General features: G+C 38.7%; 1 protein-coding gene across 5 annotated transcripts in view; it reads right to left on the bottom strand.

Moving 5' to 3' along the window:
• FIG4 (FIG4 phosphoinositide 5-phosphatase) overlaps positions 1–22,023 on the bottom strand; it is a 161,983-nt gene that overhangs the window by 32,177 nt on the left and 107,783 nt on the right. For 2 of the 5 annotated variants that reach the window (XM_077812927.1, XM_077812931.1), the window contains 2 exons: positions 16,284–16,366; positions 11,834–11,923 (listed from right to left, as the gene is read on the bottom strand). In XM_077812927.1, the coding sequence (XP_077669053.1) occupies positions 11,834–11,923; positions 16,284–16,366 (173 nt within the window). Of the gene's footprint in view, positions 1–6,770; positions 7,409–7,445; positions 9,160–11,833; positions 11,924–16,283; positions 16,367–22,023 lie in introns of those variants that run through there. The other 3 variants (XM_077812930.1, XM_077812929.1, XR_013345611.1) reach the window with 3 other exon arrangements.

Raw genomic sequence — 22,023 nt, 5'->3', positions numbered from 1 at the left:
GGCTCCACATGCTGTTGTACTAAGTGATATGAGCACCTGGAGGGGTTTTCTGCTTATCACTAGCAAAGCCTTGTGAGAGAGAGAGCCCTGGCTGGAGAGTTAAGAGGTTGTACCCCACTCAAATCTCTAATCCATCAGTGCCAGATCCATGTGTTAAGACACCAGCCCACATTACATTATCAAGTAGAATGCTACAGACAATATACTACTTGTTGCCCTTAGATTCTTGTTCCAGGCTAGAAGTCTAGTATAGAACAGTCTCCAAGCCAAGACCTTGTATCTGACACCACTATAGAAGGAAAGTTTTATAAGAAAATTTTGGTTACTGTATATTTGAATTTCCTTAATTTTAGATGTTTGGGTTTCTTGCAAATTTAACCTTCACTGTGGTTTTGCTTCCTGGACTTTTTTTTTAAAACTACATTATTGTAAACATTTTTGCTTCAAGTTTCAGATATATATCCTCAACCTTAAATTCACATTAATACATTTTTTGCCTAGGGTTTCTGACATTTGGTGTATTTGTATGGTAAAGGCAACAGATTACAAAAGTAGGCATGCTTGCATCCTTCCATAATTAAATACAATATTGATATTCACTTCTGCAAGATGTTCAGAAACATTCTGTAATGTGCTAATATGACAAGACCTTGTGGGGTACCCAGCAGGTGGATGTACTAAAACTGGGAAGGGAAGGTGTGACAATCTGTTTTCTGTCAGCTAACAAGAACTTTATCTACTATGGTGAGTTTAATAATGTAGAGTACAGTAAGCTGTGATAAAGATCTACAAGAGCTATTTTCTAACAGTTTTCTGAAACAAGGCTTTCTCTAGCTGCATGCTAAATTTCTTTCAAATGGAAAGGAAGAAATCATGCTCAAGAGTTACGCTCTGAGTAATCTAGCTCTGTTTATATTAAACTAAAACTTTATTTTGTTTGTGATTTATAGGCTCTGTATGGAGGGCAGATTCTTACTTTCTTGACTACTTCCAGTTATCTCAAAGTGTTTTTGTTCAAAATTGTCTTCCCCAACAAGAGTGATGACAAGGAATGATTAGAGCAGATTCTTCAAAACATTACCTAACTTTTTTAGTACTCAAATTTCACATACATGAGATGAATGGTTACCAGGATTGTGAGATGTATGGGGGAGATCCTTTTTAGACCCTCTAAAATCTAACTATGACAATGAGAGAAGAGTTTCTTGAAACAATCAGACCAAATAAGCCAATGCAATTAGCTATATACCAGAATTCCATATTGGTTATATCTAACCTTCCTATTAGAGATGTGAGACTAATCCAAGAGTTTGAGTCCAAAGTATTTTACTTTTAAAATACAATTCTTAATTACATATTGCATTCAACTTTGCAGAAGATTCCATTCATAGAAGGAAGGCTGACCATTTCTCTCATCTTAAGCTACTCTAAATACCATATTTGCCTTTCAAAATGATTCATATTAACCTCATTCTCCAACTTCCCAAACACTGTCAAGTACAACAGCTTTGTGAGTATTTCTTTTTTCTTGCATCCAAATGGAAAGTCCTCAGAATTGCTTTGATAATGGCACTATATAAGAACTTCATCTCTCGGAGAATATTTTTATGGTCTAATGACACATCAACTTTATTTTACTTGAAGTCAGTTAAGCTCCACTGCAATTACAGACTTTCGAGAGCCATCTCTCTCACAATCTGCTGCTTATAAACCAAATAAAATCTGACACTTGGATGCTCTTGCTATTTCAACTGTATGCTCTATGAGGTTAGTATCCTCTGCACAAAAATTCCTCCTGTCTCAAACCTGCAACTCAACAGTAGAATACAAAAAGGAAACTACCTTCTTCTGGAAGTGAAGAGAAATAACTTTTCAAGAACCGATACAGTCAACATTTCCCTCAAAAAAATTAAATGCAATGAAAATTGGATAAAATGAGATTTATTGTAAAAAAAGGTGCAGCAGAGAAGACGCACAGAAAATAAAAGACTATTTGCTTAAAAAGTGATCCTACCTAAGGGCTTAAATATTTATTACAAAAATGCCCCCCTCACCTCAGCAGGTTAGGGGATGTCTGATAGGCTCAACTCTAGGGTCTTGAGAGAAGGGGGGATGGGAAGGCTGCTCTGAGGGCTTGTCATAAATATAAAGGGAAGGGTAAACCCCTTTAAAATCCCTTCTGGCCAGAGGAAAAATCCTCTCACCTGTAAAGGGTTAAGAAGCTAAAGGTAACCTCGCTGGCACCTGACCAAAATGACCAATGAGGAGACAAGATACTTTCAAAAGCTGGGAGGAGAGAGAGAGAGAGAAACAAAGGGTCTGTGTCTGTCTATATGCTGATTTTGCCAGGGATAGACCAGGAATGGAGTCTTAGAACTTTTAGTAAGTAATCTAGCTAGGTATGTGTTAGATTATGATTTCTTTAAATGGCTGAGAAAAGAATTGTGCTGAATAGAATGACTATTTCTGTCTGTGTGTCTTTTTTGTAACTTAAGGTTTTGCCTAGAGGGATTCTCTATGTTTTGAATCTAATTACCCTGTAAGGTATCCACCATCCTGATTTTACAGGGGTGATTCCTTTACTTCTATTTCTATTAAAAGTCTTCTTGTAAGAAAACGGAATGCTTTTTCATTGTTCTCAGATCCAAGGGTTTGGGTCTGTGGTCACCTATGCAAATTGGTGAGGATTTTTACCAAACCTTTCCCAGGAAGTGGGGTGCAAGGGTTGGGAGGATTTTGGGGGGGAAAGACGTGTCCAAACTACGTTTCCCAGTAAACCCAGTTAGAGTCTGGTGGTGGCAGTGGATATTCCAAGGACAAAGGATAAAATTAATTTGTACCTTGGGGAAGTTTTAACCTAAGCTGATGAAAGTAAGCTTAGGAGGTTTTCATGCAGGTCCCCACATCTGTACCCTAGACTTCAGAGTGGGGGAGGAACCTTGACAGGGCTTTCCTGCTCCTGTTGTCCAGAACATTGTACCCAGAGGGGGTGAGGAAGAGTAGGAGAACTCGCTACCTCTTTCCAGGAGAAGCTATCATGCATGGGAGAATACTGTCTCATATAACCTACTCTTTTCAGAGCTCCATAGTATGGGGAACATGCTTTAATCTCTGAAAGAATGGAATGACTCACTATGACCCCCAGATCCCTTTCTGAAGTACACCTTCTTAGGCTGTCATTTCCCATTTTGTATGTGTGCAACTGATAGTTCTTTCCTAAGTGGAGTACTTTGCATTTGTCCCTATTGATTTTCATCCTGTTTACACATGAACTAGGGGGTCACCAAATGAAATTCAATCCCCGCCAAGTGTGGTATCATTCGCAAATTTAAGTGTATTCCCATGCCATTATCTAAATCATCAATGAAGATATTAACAGAACCAGAACTGATCTGTGCTGAACCCTCTTGATATGCCCTTCCAGCTTGACTGTGAACCACTGATAACTCTCTGGGAACTGTTTTCCAACCACTTATGTACCAACCGTATAGTAGCTCCATCTAGGTTGTATTTCCCTAGTTTGTTTATGAGAAGATCATAGAATCACAGAATATCAGGGTTGGAAGGGACCTCAGTAGGTCATATAGTCCAACCCCCTGCTCAAAAGCAGGACCCATCCCCAATTAAATCATCCCAGCCAGAGCTTTGTCAAGCCTGACCTTAAAAACTTCTAAGGAAGGAGATTCCACCACCTCCCTAGGCAATGCATTCCAGTGTTTCACCACCCTCCTAGTGAAAAGTTTTTCCTAATATCCAACCTAAACCTCCCCCACTGCAACTTGAGACCATTACTCCTTGTCCTGTCCTCTTCCACCACTGAGAATAGTCTAGAACCATCCTCTCTGGAACCACCTCTCAGGTAGTTGAAAGCAGCTATCAAATCCCCCCTCATTCTTCTCTTCTGCAGACTAAACAATCCCAGTTCCCTCAGCCTCTCCTCATAAGTCATGTGTTCCAGACCCCTAATCATTTTTCTTGCTCTTCGCTGGACTCTTTCCAATTTATCCACATCCTTCTTCTAGTGTGGGGCCCAAAACTGGACACAGTACTCCAGATGAGGCCTCATCAATGTCGAATAGAGGGGGACGATCACGTCCCTCGATCTGCTCGCTATGCCCCTACTTATACATCCCAAAATGCCATTGGCCTTCTTGGCAACAAGGGCACACTGCTGACTCATATCCAGCTTCTCGTACACTCTCACCCCTAGGTCCTTTTCCGCAGAACTGCTGCCTAGCCATTCAGTCCCTAGTCTGTAGCTGTGCATTGGGTTCTTCCATCCTAAGTGCAGGACCCCACACTTATCCTTATTGAACCTCATCAGATTTCTTTTGGCCCAATCCTCCAATTTGTCTAGGTCCCTCTGTATCCTATCCCTGCCCTCCAGCGTATCTACCACTCCTCCTAGTTTAGTATCATCCGCAAATTTGCTGAGAGTGCAATCCACACCATCCTCCAGATCATTTATGAAGATATTGAACAAAACCGGCCCCAGGACCGACCCCTGGGGCACTCCACTTGACACCGGCTGCCAACTAGACATGGAGCCATTGATCACTACCCGTTGAGCCTGACAATCTAGCCAACTTTCTACCCACCTTATGGTGCATTCATCCAGCCCATACTTCCTTAACTTGCTGACAAGAATACTGTGGGAGACCGTGTCAAAAGCTTTGCTAAAGTCAAGATACAATACATCCACTGCTTTCCCTTCATCCACAGAACCAGTAATCTCATCATAGAAGGCGATTAGATTAGTCAGGCATGACCTTCCCTTGGTGAATCCATGCTGACTGTTCCTGATCACTTTCCTCTCATGTAAGTGCTTCAGGATTGATTCTTTGAGGACCTGCTCCATGATTTTTCCGGGGACTGAAGTGAGGCTGACTGGCCTGTAGTTCCCAGGATCCTCCTCCTTCCCTTTTTTAAAGATTGGCACTACATTAGCCTTTTTCCAGTCATCCGGGACTTCCCCCGTTCGCCACGAGTTTTCAAAGATAATGGCCAATGGCTCTGCAATCACAGCCGCCAGTTCCTTTAGCATTCTTGGATGCAACTCGTCCGGCCCCATGGACTTGTGCACGTCCAGCTTTTCTAAATAGTCCCTAACCGCCTCTTTCTCCACAGAGGGCTGGCCATCTATTCCCCATGTTGTGATGCCCAGCGCAGCAGTCTGGGCGCTGACCTTGTGCGTGAAGACAGAGGCAAAAAAAGCATTGAGTACATTAGATTTTTCCACATCCTCTGTCACTAGGTTGCCTCCCTCATTCATTAAGGGGCCCACACTTTCCTTAGCTTTCTTCTTGTTGCCAACATACCTGAAAAAACCCTTCTTGTTACTCTTAACATCTCTCGCTAGTTGCAGCTCCAGGTGCGATTTGGCCCTCCTAATTTCATTCCTACATGCCCGAGCAATATTTTTATACTCTTCCCTGGTCATATGTCCAAATTTCCACTTCTTGTAAGCTTCTTTTTTATGCTTAAGATCCGCTAGGATTTCACCGTTAAGCCAAGCTGGTCGCCTGCCATATTTACTATTCTTTCGACACATCAGGATGGTTTGTCCCTGTAACCACAACAGGGATTCCTTGAAATACAGCCAGCTCTCCTGGACTCCTTTCCCCTTCATGTTAGTCCCCCAGGGGATCCTACACATCCGTTCCCTGAGGGAGTTGAAGTTGAAGGTCATGTGAGACAGTATCAAAAGCCTTACTAAAGTCAAGATATACCACATCTGCCTCTTCCCCCTTATCCACAAGACTTGTTATCCTGTCAAAGAAAGCTATTAGGTTGGTCTAACATGATTTGTTCTTGATTAATCCATGCTGTTAATAGTCATCTTATCGTCTAGGTGTTTTTTTTTGTTTAATTATTTAATACATTATCTTTTCTTGGAGAATACCATCTCAGCAGCCCCTTCTCTTATATACCAAAGGGGCACTCTTGCTTAAGCACTGCAGCTGAAAGCAACTGTTGCCATGTGACATGTTCTTTTGTAATCTCAGTGGCCTCAACGTTTTCTTGAACTGTGATCATTCTTTTCTAGAGTAATCTACAGAGGCCAAAAAGAAATTTCTTTCTCAAGTGTCGTATGCTTTAGTGTTGCCAGCTCTTGTGAGTCCTGAGATATTTGGGCTCTCTCAAAGCCCCAGCTCCTGGAGTCAAGCAATTACATGACAACCTCAACTTTCCTTCAAAAACAAAAATCTTATTTCTAGCCCTCATGGTTGGCAAGGCAAGCTTGAAAGTAAAAGAACAGAATACAAAATGTGCTATTTTTAAAATCTCATGATTTTTAAGCCAGCATCAGGACCATTGGGGCCTCACATTTTTTGAATACTCGTGGCAGCAATACTTCAGAGGATAGTTTGTAGTTACTTTAATTTTTTACAGAGTCCTAAAGTTTCCAAATATTATTTCAAATCTCATTCTCACCAAAACATAGCCTTTGCAACTACTGTCATCCTTACTGAATATTTAGTATTTTAAAAACCCATTTACATATTTAAAAAAAACATTTATATACACAAGTTCATGCACTGGCATATAAGGTTTTTTGTTCGTCTATTTGAAGATACTTTAACAAAATACTTCAGACAAGTGCTTTACTAGTCACTTAGAGGCGAGTTAATAAATACAACAATATTAGGTCTTCATGTCATTCAGTCTTATGAAATATAAGTGACCCATAGTTTATTGGTCATAACTGCACTGCTAGCACACAACAAAGCTGAATATCATTTTGGACAATATATTCTTCTGTGCTGAGTGAAACCTTGTAATGGGTCGAGTGAAAACTCTGACATTGACAGGCGTGAACTCACCCTTCAATTAACAATTATACGCAAAAGCTCCCATTTAAGAAAAAAAGGTGTATGTGAACTAGCTTTTGGCTCAGTAATGTTTTGGGGTGTGTGTGGGATGGAAGAGAACACCCAAAAATTGAGGATAGACAAGAACAGAGAGAGAGAGGGAGAGTCAAGAGAGCCAAGAGGAGCCTGTAAGCACAGCATGACCCTGGAAAAAGCTAGAGTGAGCTCCTGGGTCTGATGTTGGCTAAAGAGATTTGGGGACTGTAAGCTCAGAAACTGTTCCTTTTTGTTCTTGGTTCTTTCTGCATTCAGAGACACAGGGATTTGTACATTCCTTGTACATAAATATGACTGCATTGAAGAAATCCAAAACTCCATCAATTTCTACTTCCAGCTGGAAAATCCCCAAGGCCCCAAACTTTGACAAGCCACTCAGGCTTAAAAGAAGCAACAATACTTTAAATGTAAAATCTTGTTGTCAAGAAGTCAGCCACTACACAAGGCTCTTCCTATATTTAAAAGCAAGCTCCAGTTCTTCAGCTCAAGACACACCAGGGGGCTGCACCCCATTTTACAAATGGGGCAAATGGGGAACTCTGTTATACAAAAATTGAAAAAATTTACAAGTAAACTTACAAACCTGTTCACATCATCTTAGTTTTACAAGTACAAGTTCCACAAGTGGACAAATTGGAAAGAGTCCAGCGGAGGGACATGAAAATGGTTAGGGGGCTGGGGCACATGCCTTATGAGGAGAGGCTGAGAGAACTGGGCTTATTTAGTCTGCAGAAGAGAAGAGTGAGGGGGGATTTGATAGCAGCCTTCAACTACCTGAAGGGGGTTCCTACGAGGATGGAGCTAGGTTGTTCAAAGTGGTGGCCAATGACAGAACAAGGAGCAAAGGTCTCAAGTTGCAGTGTGGGAGATCTAGGTTGGATATTAGGAAAAAATATTTCACTAGAAGGGTAGTGAAGCACTGGAATGGGTTACCTAGGGAGGTGGTGGAATCTCCATCCTTAGAGGTTTTTAAGGCCTGGCTTGACAAAGCCCTGGCTGGGATGATTTAGTTGGGGTTGATCCTGCTTTGAGCAGGGAGGTGGACTAAATGTCCTCCTGAGGTCTCTTCCAACCCTAATCTTCTGTGATTCTATGCAGGCTGCAGGGAAGTGGCACAGGGAATTAGAGCAGTGGCATGGCTTCGAGGGGCTTGGACCTGGACTAGTGGGCAGGCCTGGGTTCCCCCACCTCCTATTAGCCACTAGGAAAAGTGGCCTGGACTTTGAGGCACCCCAGAAAGAACGAAAGAACTGAACCCTTTAGTGGCCCAGCATGAGAGCTGGGGCCTGAAACCCCTAGAGAGGGCGAGGACATTGCCTCTGGAGGAAGCCCTGGAATACAGCTTGACACTAGGGCTGAGACCATTGATAGACTATGGGACTTACTGAGGACTTAAACCTTGGGAGGGCTACAAGGAGAGAAAGTGCAGGTCCGCATACGCTCGACCATAGGGCGCTCATGAGAGGTGAGTGCACCCCACTACAGACAGCAATTTTATTTTGAACAGATTTCATTTCCCTTGCAAATTCCTTCCTCAACACTTAATTTTTAACTTTTGCAATATCAAAGACGATTCTCTGAAACTGAGTTTAGCATCTCTAGCTAATTTTATTTGAAAGTTTAGAGGTGTCTCCCACCTCAGAGTTCTGCACTATCTTCTGAAGGCAAGAATGTCAAAAAGTAAAATTTTTTAGCATCAAGGTAAATCAGCAAGTGTCTATATGGGGAAGGTCTTTAATACAAAGGTGGGTTGTCAGCATAAGTTTTCTTTATTTTTAAGAAAAAGAAAGTGTGATGCTACCAGACCAAATTTCAGCTCTTGCCAAGACTGCAGGCATTAGCTAAGAACTGAAACTCACAGCTGGAAACCAGACCAGTTCAAAATAGGTATTAATCTTACAAGAATTATTTAGTGGTTAGACTTGATGAAATGCTTGTAAGTTGCTGCATGCATTAACCTCACTTGTAATGACTGTATTCCATGCTATAAAGAAATATGTAAATTTTTGCTTTATAACTTTGAAAATGTTTGCTCTACATTTGTGAAGCCAGATGGGAAGAGTGTTTCCTCTCCCCACCCATCCCGAAGAACTATAAAAATCAGAGGGGCCACCAAGGATCATCACAATACACAGAATAACCCTATTGCACCCATTCCTTTGAATGCTGGAAGAGTTAAATAAAAATAGTTAATGTGAAGCTTTTTCATCCCTTTGCTGTGTGAACTCTCACATGGCTGAGAAACCACACTGAAGTCAGAAATCCCCAGGGCTTATCACCTGGGTCCACCCTGAAAGATAATTTGAATTGACAGGTCTCTACAACTCTATCACTCTTAGGATTTCGATGGTAACTCATTTGTATATCTATGTTTGCTTGCTTTAACCAATATGCAACTATTTCTCTTTTCTAGTTACTAAGCCTTCGGATAGTTTATTACAGGATTGGTAGGGGTGTTGTCTTAGTTTATTACAGGATTGGTAGGGGTATTGTCTTTGGTGTAAGACTTAGGGTACCAAGTGAACTGGGGTAAGAGACTGGTCTGTTGGGACTGGAAGCAACCTGAATATGATGTGATATTTGGTGTATGTGACAATTTATCAGTAAGTCCAGTTTGTCTAGGTGACAAGATAGACTGGAGAGTCCAAGGGGAGTGACTGACTCCATGCTAAGATTGTTAAAGTGATCTAGGAGCTCACATTTGTTACTGGCTTAGTAAAATCTAATGATAGAACGTACCTCCAGTTTGAGGTATTGGCCGTTTTTGACACTCTGCCGTGAGCACTCAGTCGTGAGCCACTCCAGACAGCGTGACAGAAAGTAATTAATATTTTTAAATCCAACTGTTTTAATGAAGCATTCTAACAAACTGCATATTACCCTTTTGAAAATAAGTTGGAAGGATTTTAAATTAATCTGTAGTTTAAGAATCTTTTGAAAACATCACTTTATCAATGTTGATAAACGCAAAGTAATGCACACTGGAAAACATAATCCCAGTATACATATAAAATGAGGGGGGGTCTAAATTAGCTGTTACCACTCAAGATAGATCTTGGTGTTATTGTGGATAGTTCTCTGAAAACATCCACGCAATGTGCAGCGGCAGTCAAAAAAGAGAACAAAATGTTGGTAATCATTAAAAATGGGATAGATAATGAGACAGAAAATATCGTATTGCCTCTATATAAATCCATGGTATGCCCACATCTTGAATACTGTGTGCAGATGTGGTTGCCCCACATATATATATATTGGATATATATTGGCATTGGAAAAGGTTCAGAAAAGGGCAACAAAAATGATTACGGGTATGGAACAGCTTCCATATGGAGAGAGAGTAATAAGACTGGGACTTTTCTTCTTGGAAAAGAGTCTATTAGGGGGGATATGATAGAGGTCTACAAAATCATGATTAATGTGGAGAAAGTGTTATTTACTCCCTCTCATAACACCTGAACTAGGCGGTCACCAAATTAAATTAATAGGCAGCAGATTTTCACACAGTGCACAGTCAACCTGTGGAACTCCTTGCCAGAGGATGTTGTGAAGGCCAAGACTAACAGGTCTAAAAAAAAAAAAAAAACTAGATAAGTTCATGGAGGATAGGTCCATCAATGGCTATCAGCCAGGATGGAGAGAGATGGTGTCACTAGCCTCTGTTTGCCAGAAGCTGGGAATGGGATAGGGGATGGATCACTTGATGTTATCTGTTCTGTTCATTCCTTCTGGGGCACCTGGCATTCACCACTGTAGGAGGACAGGATACTGGGCTAGATGGACCTTTGGTCTGACCCAGTATGGCCGTTCCTATGTTCTTATATAACAAAACTGATAAAAAAATGGAGAGTCTAGGCAGCTTTGATAGGAACTTAGGCCTGTGGAGACAAAAAAAACTCAGCTTGGTTCATTTAACCTTAGATTGTTTTAAATTACAGGTTTTTCAAAATTCTGATTAACTGTCGTTTTTGCAAGGTTCCTGGCTTCTCCTTAAATCCTTCCTGATTGATTTTTGGCATGGAGTCATTATGGGGAATGACTTCACTATTTTGGAACATATAGTTCTCCATGTTCAATTTAAGGTCCAAATCCTGCAGCTGGCTCTGCCTGGGCACCAAGGCCTGCCCACCTTGAGTCAGTTGCAGAACTGGGACCTTAATATTTCAGACCAACTTGTTACCCTTCAGTTCAGATACCTTCAATTAATGGTAGATGTTATTTTATTTCAGATAATTTATCTTCAATTATTTACTTATGCTGCTCTAACCATCAAATAAGAATCATATCTAGGTATCCACTGTTCTATATTTTTTCATACATTTCTAGTGATTAATAAAGTCCAGTATCAATAATTTATTACATCCTACATATTTTCAACTAACCACATCTCTCTCAAAGGTTTATCGTTAATTCTAGAAACTGCTATATTAACATTTACTTTCAGTTAATACTTTAAAACATACTAATATTATTCTGGACCAAACTAACAATTTTCAGATCCAAAAGAATATATTTGAAAAAAGATTCTGATTTCAACACTCCTAATCAGAATACTGGATGGGCAGAGATAGGATATTAATTTAAAATTCTAAATTACAATTTTCACGGAAAGCTGCAAATTCATTTAAATTAAATGAGATTTTATTTCCAGGATATACTATACAAGTGTCACCTGAGTGAGAAAAAGAGACTGCTAGATACCTGTTTCAGTGGGTACAGTCCACCCATGTCACAGCTACCCACTATGTTTGGGGTTTGAGCCCTGTGTCGAATACAAGTAATGGATGTTGATGAAAGAATAGTTAGAAAATATTTGTGGCATTCATGATATTTTGATATCAGACATTCATTCAATGATTTTTAAGGTATAGTATCCGACTTCAAAGAATTCCCTCACAAGAGGACCCACAGCAAGAACTGAACTAGAAGAAAAAAATAAAACTGAAAAAACAAACTGTACTTACATATTTATAACCCCATCTAGATGATGTTTTGAACAAAGCTGCTGGCTGCTCTTGTCTTGTTTATGTTGATTCTGCCCCAACTGAACAAACCTATGAGTAGCAGTGGACAAAAGTATAAGTCATAAAGAGAGCAAGAACTATTTGCAGTAATTTCAGTGAATTAATGAAAATGACAGTTCTGTACAATTTGTAGAGTCATGCAGTTTCAGTAAGTCACACTGAGTACATTAAAGGACAGCTGGAACACTGACCTCACTTTACACAAAAGTGAGTGTCATGATGATTAATACACTTATCGTGGGCTAGTTTTTTTTTTTTTTAAGTTGCTTTTAAAACTTTAGTTTGGGTACATTTTGGGCCCCTTTCACTTTAGCTAGGAGGAGGTCTTGCCCACCGGTAGGTTTTGCTTACTATTTCACAGGCAGCAGATGGGGCCGTCAGCAAGAGGAGACAGTCAGAGTTAACTGCTCTTTCCAACAGCATGAACTCCCCACAGAAGCTCTCTAGGAGGAGAGAGAACGAGGAGCACCTAGGTGCCACTACTGGAATTGGGTGGTAGGGCAGCTGTAGAGAGAAGCAAGTAAATAGATGGGAAGTTGGCTCAAGTTCCATGCAGATACGTCTGACTCTGACCTCTGTCCTACTTGACTTGCATAGCGGTGAAAAGCTGCCCTCCCATTTCACCAGTTTCAGCTATTTACTTGGACAACCCTTTGATCTGCCATCAGAAGGATATGCAATCTGTCTTCCTCCCCTATCCAATCTATACTTTCAGAGTAGAGGATTTCCTCTGCTCCCACAAAGCTTGTGGAAAGGAACTGAGGACAGAAACACAGAAATTGGGTTCCCTCCAGGGAACAGATGAAAGGAAAATCAGTAGAAGAGCTGAGAAGGATGAACCAAGCTGGTGGCTATGTAGGGAAAATGGGAGGGAACTCAGACACTCCATTGCATATGGCAGACTTGAGCTCTTTAGCAGCAGAATTCTCCCTGCCCCAGCCTCAGTAAATTCAAGTCATGATCTTATACTTGATTTCCTAAAAGGAGGCTTTTTAAAAAATAGTCAATAACTCGCACATAGTCAAATAATATTAGGACCTATTCTTTTAAAACTATTTTAGAAAAAAAGTATTTGGATTTTAAAATAGAGGGCAATCATCAATAGAATTGAAGCAACTGCATATAATACATAAAATGTATAACATTCCATTGCATTAATTCTCTCTGTGTGGCTTTCATCTTTCCTCTATATTCGGGCTCCAATGTATGCGTGACTATGCAATTTCTTAAATCGGCAGATACACATTCTTCTCATCCTAAACGCAAAGCAATATATGCAGTTTTTTGAAATACTGCATCCTTCTAACAAGTCAACTGAGGATGTGCCTTTTTCTTTGTCTATTTTACTTAAGATTCCCAAAGTATCTGACAGTATGTCAAGTATAAAATAACTCAAAATTTAACTAGACAGATTACTCTTTCAGCTTCTAGTAGTATCTAGAATCAAAGTAAGACTTTTACTATTCAATTATGAAAATAATTGAAATGAAAGTAACCGGTTAGATAATTCCAGCTTTTGGTTTTCTATTTTAATTTCAAGTGCAAGAGACAACTGCTAAAATTGTGGAGGAAAAGCAAGTTTAAATATCCAAATGAAGGATAATGGAAGGTGAATTAGGACTTCCCCTAGTACAATAGCACAAGCATCTCGGTTTTTAAAAAACCCTTAATCAACTGATTTAAATTATCCAATAATCTGATGGCCCTTTCTATGCTAAGAGGTGAAATCCTGGCTCCCCGGAAGTCAGAGTTCCACAGATCTCTGTAAAGTCAGAAATTCGTCTTTTGTCTTCATTTCTCTTGTTAAAAAAGACCAAAGTGAGAACTATGATAATTTTGTGAAATAAATTTATTCTCAGATACCACTGTAAGGTGCTTGATGAAAAGTGCTATAAAAGCTAGCTATTATTATCATCATCAAGAGACTAGTCAGAGAGTGCTGTTATGCCAGTTTGGCCTTGCCAAGTTTAAAAAACCAAAAGTGGATAAAATGTGAGAAATTATCTTAATCTATAAAAGTGTTGTACAAAAATTGTTTATAAAAATACAAGTGGAGTAGAAGAAAGGATGCAAGCTACATGTGTTTGAAGCTCCTGGTCTGGTCACAACATTGTTTTAGCATCTGACCAAGATGTACCTGAGCCTGGACAGCGATAAAATGGGGGATAGCCTGATTCTCCAGAATGTTCAAGTTTCATCACAAAGCTACCAATCAACACAAATCAGTTCACAGTGGACACAGCTAGCAATGGACCATGACCAGAACACTATATCTTGCACTCGTGTAACTAAGGGCCTTCTGCAACTGCTGATTTGGCAGCAATTTCTGAACAGCTCCTGGTGGTCAAAAAAGGAACTGACTGTTGGAACAGAGGAGCCATATCTACATTACATAGCCTGTGTTGGCATGGCTATGTAAGTCAGCTTAGTTGCATTTACCCTGTGGGCTCAGCCAGCCTAACTATGTTGCACAGGAGGTGTGAATATTTCACACTCCAAGGTGCTATAGGTATGCTGTTACAACTCTGAAGTTTAGATCAGATCTGGGAACAACTTAAAATACTTCACCAACAATATTGAGGTACACCCTCCCTTACCCCGTCCAGGTCTAGTGGCTTAGAACCATCAAGCACATGTGTGAAGTGGACGATATCTAAAAGTGGAAATCTTAAAGAACTAAGATAGGTACCTTAGAGAAACAGCTATGCCTTGTTCCATATGTCAACAGAAAAGATCTTATAAATTACAAATAAAGTAAAATCTTTTTTTCCCTAAAATACTCTAAATTGGTTGATAAACATAAGCTAAGAACATATCTCATGAAGAGAGAGACTACAGTGAATTAAATTTCCCCTCACAATTCAGAGATGGGTCACAACATAATAAGTAATGAAATTAGCCAGTCGTTACACATTGTAAAGCAAATCTAAAGCTGTACAGCTGCATTTCAACACATGGCTTTTAGTTATTCACTTGAAAAACATGTCTAAGTTTTCATTATGAGGTGCAGTTTTCCGCTGCACGGTGCTCCATTAATTAATTCAAAAGCTTAAGCAGGTGTTTGAAACATTGATTTACCAGACTAGCATAATTGATTTGCACACCATGTGACTGGGTAAGCAGTTGCTCTGTTGGCAACAGCATTACAGGTTTTACAAATTAGAAGAGACTTTAATTTCAATCTAAATTTCCCTGACTGCCTTCCTATTATAATCAGGAAAAGAAAAATAATTTACTAACACAAAAAGGCCAGTTCAGGAAACCATCCCTACTCAGGACAGCATTTAAAGTTAAGCAAGTGCTTAAATGTTGTCATGAATAGAGATGGACTTAAGTATATGCTTAAATGCTTTTGAGGATTGGATGCAAAGTACTTCCTTATAATGGTGACACAGAGTAAGAAACATAGTTACTATTTCATCAAACCATGATATTGGAGTCCCAGTCAATTTGGCTTCAACCATCTCCTATTAAAACTATGAAGTATTTGTACAAGAAAGTTATCATTTAAAATCTTCATGCCACTGTTATGAGTTACCCTCCTAGTTTGGTCATTTTTTCCCACTTTTCCACTAGTTGCCTGCATGCCAGATTTAACAATTGGTTCCAGTCTCACATGAAAACCAGCAATTTTAAACCTTATGATAGTTGCCTCTGCTGAGACAGAAAATGCCTAAGTAGCTTCTGAATGACCTGGCATATAGCAAAAAAAGGTCTAAATATTTGAAGAAAAAAGTTGAATACCAATTAGAAACCTTTTTCCTGAAACATTTACAGCCAAACAAAATTTTGTTTAAGAGGTTATAGTTAACACTTCTGCCTCTATGAAGAAGACAGAATCATAATAGTTTTCTTACAAAAAGGTTAATTTATGTAATTTTACATGCATTTTATAGCAAAGACTGTTTAACGGATGAGAAATTTAAATTATTTAAAAAAAATATTCTCTGAAGTTGAAGAGCTCTAATGTTGACATTCTATAAATTAGTGTAATACAACAATTGAGAACAAATGTGAAAAACTGCAAACTATGTACTTGTAAATTGAAGAGCCACTATTAATTTGAGTTTGTCCCTTGTTCCTGGAAAAATGTTAACTGATATTTCACTACAAGTCCATTTGATTTAACGATCAAATTCTGCACTTGGAGGCATCTGAACAGCTCCACGTTGAAGTTAACAGAATTGTGTGCATGCGTATGAGAGATAAAGAGTTTGATTTTAAAGACAGAGAATAGTAAAATATCGCCAGCTTCAAGTTACCTCTAGTGCTAGTGCCATACCAGAACAATGTTTGAATAAATTCTGACGAAAAAGTAGCAATTTCTCAAACAAGAGTATTTAACTAGCTCCAATTATCACTTACTGATTATGACTGAGAATTTTCTTACCTTGTATATATTGTGAGGTCATCCTCTGAAGGAACATCTGAGAGGTTAATCCCATATATATCTTTCATGGACTGAACTATGTTCTGGGGGGAGGAAAAAACAACCCATCAAAATAAGTCTTTCAGAAATAGAATACTATGCTAATTTCCAAACAAAAGTTTATTGGATATAACTGAATTCTTTCTAGATCAGAAGAAAACTTATTTTAATAAATAAGTAATAACAAATAAAACCAATAAAAAAGCCTCTCCTGTACTTCCTGCCAACCTGTCTAGGTCTATATTGAACCTTTTGAGAAGATTTGTTTTTAGATGTATTCTTCATTTTATTTGTTCACTAAGAAAGGAGAATGTTACTGAAATAGACACACTATGATAGCATATGGTATAATCTGCAAAGAACCTGAGATTTCTTTTATTGCCAATATAAAATAATACAATATAAAAAGATTTGTATAAATAATTCATATTTGTGGATATATTACAAGTTGTATGCTTTTATGATATTTGATTTATTTTTAGTTTAGGAAAGAAAAACATTATACAAGCCATTTACAATAACCTTTCATCATTTATCTTTAATCTTCTTGCTCTATACTATGTAAAGAAAACCCCTAATTTTCTTCAGACTAACTTATTTTAGTTTCCATTTTAGTATAAAAAGTTACATGTTCATGAAATATACAGGTCCAGTCTAACAGGCTGCTGATGCGCATGTGCATGCTGCTGCGCCCTATTTTAAGGTTCAACCCATTAAAACTAACAAGGGTCATGTGACTGCAGGCTGCAAGCAGTACCTGCTATAAAACAGAGACAACCTACCCTTAGTAGTGAAAGACCCAGATCAGAGATGGACTAGGGAGAGGTGGATGTGTCCTGGCAAAGAGTGGGAAGGGAAGTATTTCTTTCCAAGTGTTTTGTATTACATCAAGTCCTTTGTATTGACCATTGTTAACAAAACTTGCTCTGAGGAAAGGGATTTGGAACCTGACTCAAGCATTTAGATATTTTTTGGACTGCCCAGCTAGTGAATCTGCCACCAGCCTACATAAAGGTATAAATTAAGGATAAAATAACAGAGGATGTCTCAAATCCAAACAGTTCTCATTTACTTTTTTTCAGAAAAGCCTTTTTCAAAATATTACAAGGACAACACTAGAACAATTTTTGTTATTACAGATAGTCTGTCTACTTTGGGTTACCGTAAGCGTTAAGAAAGTGTGATTAATTTTTGCAATTACAAAGAAGAACAATTTGTACTTCTTTAGCACCTTCCCTCTAAAGATCTCAACCTATTTTGTAAACTTTAATGAAGTAAACTTCACAACATGTGACCTAGGTAAACATTAACCCTACTTTACAACTCTTATTAAGCCTGTAGCATTTACAAGCATCACCGTAGCCAATGGAAGGTTTCAGAGGGGTAGCCGTGTTAGTCTGTGTCAGTAAAAAAAATGAGGCGTCCTTGTGACACCTTAGAGACTAACAAATTTATCTGGGCATAAGATTTTGTGGGACATAACCCACTTCATCAGATGCATGGAGTGGAAAATAGAGTAAGCAGGTATAAATATACAGCACATGAAAAGATGGGAGTTGCCTTACCAAGTGGTGGGTAAGTGCTAACTAGGCCAATTCAATCAAAGTGGATGTGGCCCATTCCCAACAGTTGACAAGGAGTGAACATCAACAGAAGGACATTTTTTTTTTTGTAATGACCCAGCCACTCCCAGTCTTTACTCAGGCCTAATTTGATGGTATCCAGTTTGCAAATTAATTCCAGTTCTGCAGTTTCTCACTGAAGTCTGTTTTTGAAGTTTTTTTTGTTGAAGAATGGCGACTTAAATCTGTTATTGAGTGTCTAGGGAGATTGAAGTGCTCTCCTACAGGTTTTTGAATGTTACAATTCTTGATGTCTGATTTGTGTCCATTTATTCTTTTGTGTAGAGATTGTCAGGTTTGGCCAACGTACATGGCAGAAGGGCATTGCTAGCACATGATGGCATATATCACATTGGTAGATGTGCAGGTGAACAAGCCCCTGATGGTGTGGCTGATGTGGTTGAGTCCTACGATGGTGTCCCTTGAATAGATATGAGGACAGAGTTGGCGACAGGGTTTCTTGCAGGGGTTGGTTCCTAGGTGACATCCTTAAAATGTTCATGTTTAGAAACTATCTAAATATGCAAAAAGAAAAGGAGTACCTGTGGCATCTTAGAGACTAACAAATTTATTTGAGCATAAGCTTTCGTGAGCTACAGCTCACTTCACTGAATGCATGTCATCCAATGAAGTGAGCTATAGCTCACGAAAGCTTATGCTCAAATAAATTTGTTAGTCTCTAAGGTGCCACAGGTACTCCTTTTCTTTTTGCGGATACAGACTAACACGGCTGCTACTCTGAAACCTATCTAAATATGCATGCTCAAAGTTGCTAACTTTAAAAATTCATAACTTTAAATGTAATTAATTTTCTTGAAATTCAGTTTTTTTTTATTCACAGCAAAATTTATAAATGCAAGACAAATTTGAAGTTCCCAGCTTCCGACATTTGAATCATCTTAGTTCAACAAGTTTTAGTTTTTTCCACATTTCCATAACTTAAAAAACAAAGATTCAATTTTGATGATACTTAAAAAATAAAATAAAAACCAAACAAAACCAAAGATCACTACTGGGTGAGGCCAAGGACGTGCAAAAAGAGGGGCAGAGTGAAAGTAGGTATTTACATGCTAACTGTATAAAGCATCATCAGCACATACCAAATAGGTGCATTAAAATGTTCACAATTCAAACTAGAAGTCTCTCTCTATGAATGCTAACTACATTTAAATTGTTTTAATATAAAAATAATTAGTTCTACACTGTACTAAGAATCTACTAGACACAGATATGCCAAATATAAGGATTTACTTATACTGTACAATAGATAGTGCTTAGGTAGTTTACTTTATTTCTTCTGACTTTGTTACTATTGCTGCCTCATAACTCAAAGCCCAGAACACACAAATATTTGATTGTCCTGTAATAACATTATTTACTCAAGAATGCACCTGAAGCATATGCAGAAAATATCAGAGATATTTTAAAAATTATAAACTGAGAACTAACTGACACTTTGATCAATGTCAAAGTCGTCCATTTTCCTAGTTTAGAAAACTTCATACCTACGCTGATACATTAGCGTTCCTTTTTAGTGTAGGTATTATTCAAATAATGACAGGCATTTCTGCAAACAGAAAATAATGTTAAAAAACTCTGTTCTTTATGGAAGTTGAAACAAATTATACTTCTGTATATTCCTGCAATTCACAGGTTCTCTAAAATAGGAGTTTCTTGAATTGGATATTTTTAATCCTTTTCAGTCATTGCTATTTGCATAGATTATTTCCTACTATATTATTAGTTCAGCCCTCATGATTCAAACCCTGCATTATAGCCTCTCTTTGGATAACTGCATGCTGGGACCCATGACAAATAATGGCTATTGCTGAAATGTTAATTCCAAAACACTCTCTCAAAAGCACATACCTGATGCTCCAATTAACTCAGTTATGGAAACTAGCAGCATTGTGTAATCTAAACCAAGATCAACTAGTGAATATACATCATGTTTGGTGTTTAACATACTCTTTTACATTTGATCTCTGCACAAAAAATAGCATAATTACTACCTTTATATATAAAATATGCCCCAAAGATAGTTTTATGCTTTTGAGGTTTATAATGGTGGCCACAAATACTAACATAGGCCCAAGTTTTGCAATGGACTGTAAGTGGGCATACTGGGGCCCGTGGGCAATCACTCACAACACTGTGGTCTTGGTAGTAAAGTTACACAAATTATTAATTCAATTCTCAGTATGTTTCAATAGACATAAGGGTACTAAGAGAAGAAAATATAACTCAATATTGTTATTAACAATGAGAAATTAATTTATAGCTGGTTATAAACCAATAAAATGTCTTAAATATTTTGCATTTACATACACCTTTCATTAAAGCATCTCAAAATATTTTACAAAAATGTATTCAGGCTCAATAAGAGGGAGGGAAGGATTACATCCATTTTATAGATGGATAAAATGAAGTGAAATGACTTGCCAAGATTGTGCAGCACATCAGGGACAAGAGTCAGTGATAGTGCTCACAAGTCATGACTCCTGGTTTCTTGCTACAACCACTGTAAAAACCCTTTCTTTTCCATTGGTCTAAGACGCTTACTCTCCATTATTCTGATACACTGCCCCAACATTAACATCACAGTATTTCAGAACTATTGCATCAAATAACACTAACTGGGCTTCGGAAAATTTAAAATATGTGGCTAACATTCATATATGAGAAGTCAATCACAGTCTATAAAACAATCTTGAGGTCACTAATATATTGTTGAAAACTGTTCTGGAAAAGTAGTAATTTTAATCTTCATTTTATCAAGCAACACACTTTTAGCTAAGTGTAGGATATTTCGGCCTATAACAATGTAGACATTAAATATAAGCTTACTAAAAATACAACAAATTAAAGTTTATGTTAATGAATTTAACAAGCAGCTTGACTTTGAGCTTTGATAGAGCAAAATAACCTTACATACTGTTTGCCAGTGCCCCAGCAGAGTGACAGTTCTGTAATTTCTTACTTTGGCCATGTGGTTCTTAAAGCCTTGAGAAAATGTAAGCATGCAATGAATGAATGAGTAGAGAACAACTTTTCTGAGTCAGAGGACAATGGTTCATAAGTTACTACCATGAAAGTACCAGGCTCTAATAGTCAAGAAGCTATTTCAGAGTCTTGACTGTTCACCCAGCCAGGGGTCGTTGAGATCATTTTGGTGGAGTCATTGTCTCCTGTTATTCCCCTATTATTTACTTGGGAAAACACAGACTCAGACTTGACAAAGAACCAGTACCCAAAGGTGGCCCAGTCAACCTGATCAGGATTGGGCAATGCAGTTGGGGTGCAAAAACTGTGACCCCAATTTGACCAGAGAAGATTACCGGAGAGATCCTGTGGGATGCTACCAGCCAGAGTTTTACTCTTAAAAGACCAGGTAAAAAAAGGAAGAAAGTGTCTCCTCTTAAGGCACCACGATTACAACTAGGCAGCTAATACCCCTATTTTGCCTGCCAAGGAAAGCAGAGACAGACAAGCAGGCTAGCCAGTTGATTGGAGGACAATGCCTGCTAGTGTTACAGTACCTGAGCCAGGAGATGTCTCCTAGTTTCTCCAACTGCAGTTCCTGAGGCGCCACAGGCCAATCAAGCTGATAAGCAGCCTTTTTTTTCCTTCTAATACATTTTTTCTTTTTGTCTCTAACTGGATATCTGAATACCTATGCCGGGGACCCTGCCAGCAAAGACTTGTCCTAGCCTTTTTAGGGAGGTAGGTAGGTGAGTCTGTGTGGCCAGTAATAGCACGTGCATATAAGCCCATAAAGCAAATTACCACTGGCCATTAATTAACCTCAGTTCAAAGCAAAAAATTTACCAGAGATAACTAAAGGTCACTTGAGGTACATAAAGATTCCAACTGTAGCAGGCTTGCCATTTACTGAATGCTCCTCATGGCCAGGGGTACATCTCAGAGTACTCCACTTACCATACAAGGTAAGTAACCTCTCTTTGAGCGATGGTCCACTGAGGTGACTGATAATTCATTGAGGAGTAGGGTGTGAGGACTTGTGTGGTATCAATGAAGGGAGGACTGTTGTGCCAAAAGATGCATCAGTTGATGAAGAT

This window comes from Eretmochelys imbricata, chromosome 3 (genome assembly GCF_965152235.1).
Source record: "Eretmochelys imbricata isolate rEreImb1 chromosome 3, rEreImb1.hap1, whole genome shotgun sequence".
Taxonomy (NCBI): Eukaryota; Metazoa; Chordata; order Testudines; family Cheloniidae; genus Eretmochelys; species Eretmochelys imbricata.
This window is presented reverse-complemented; position numbering and strand designations above follow the sequence as displayed.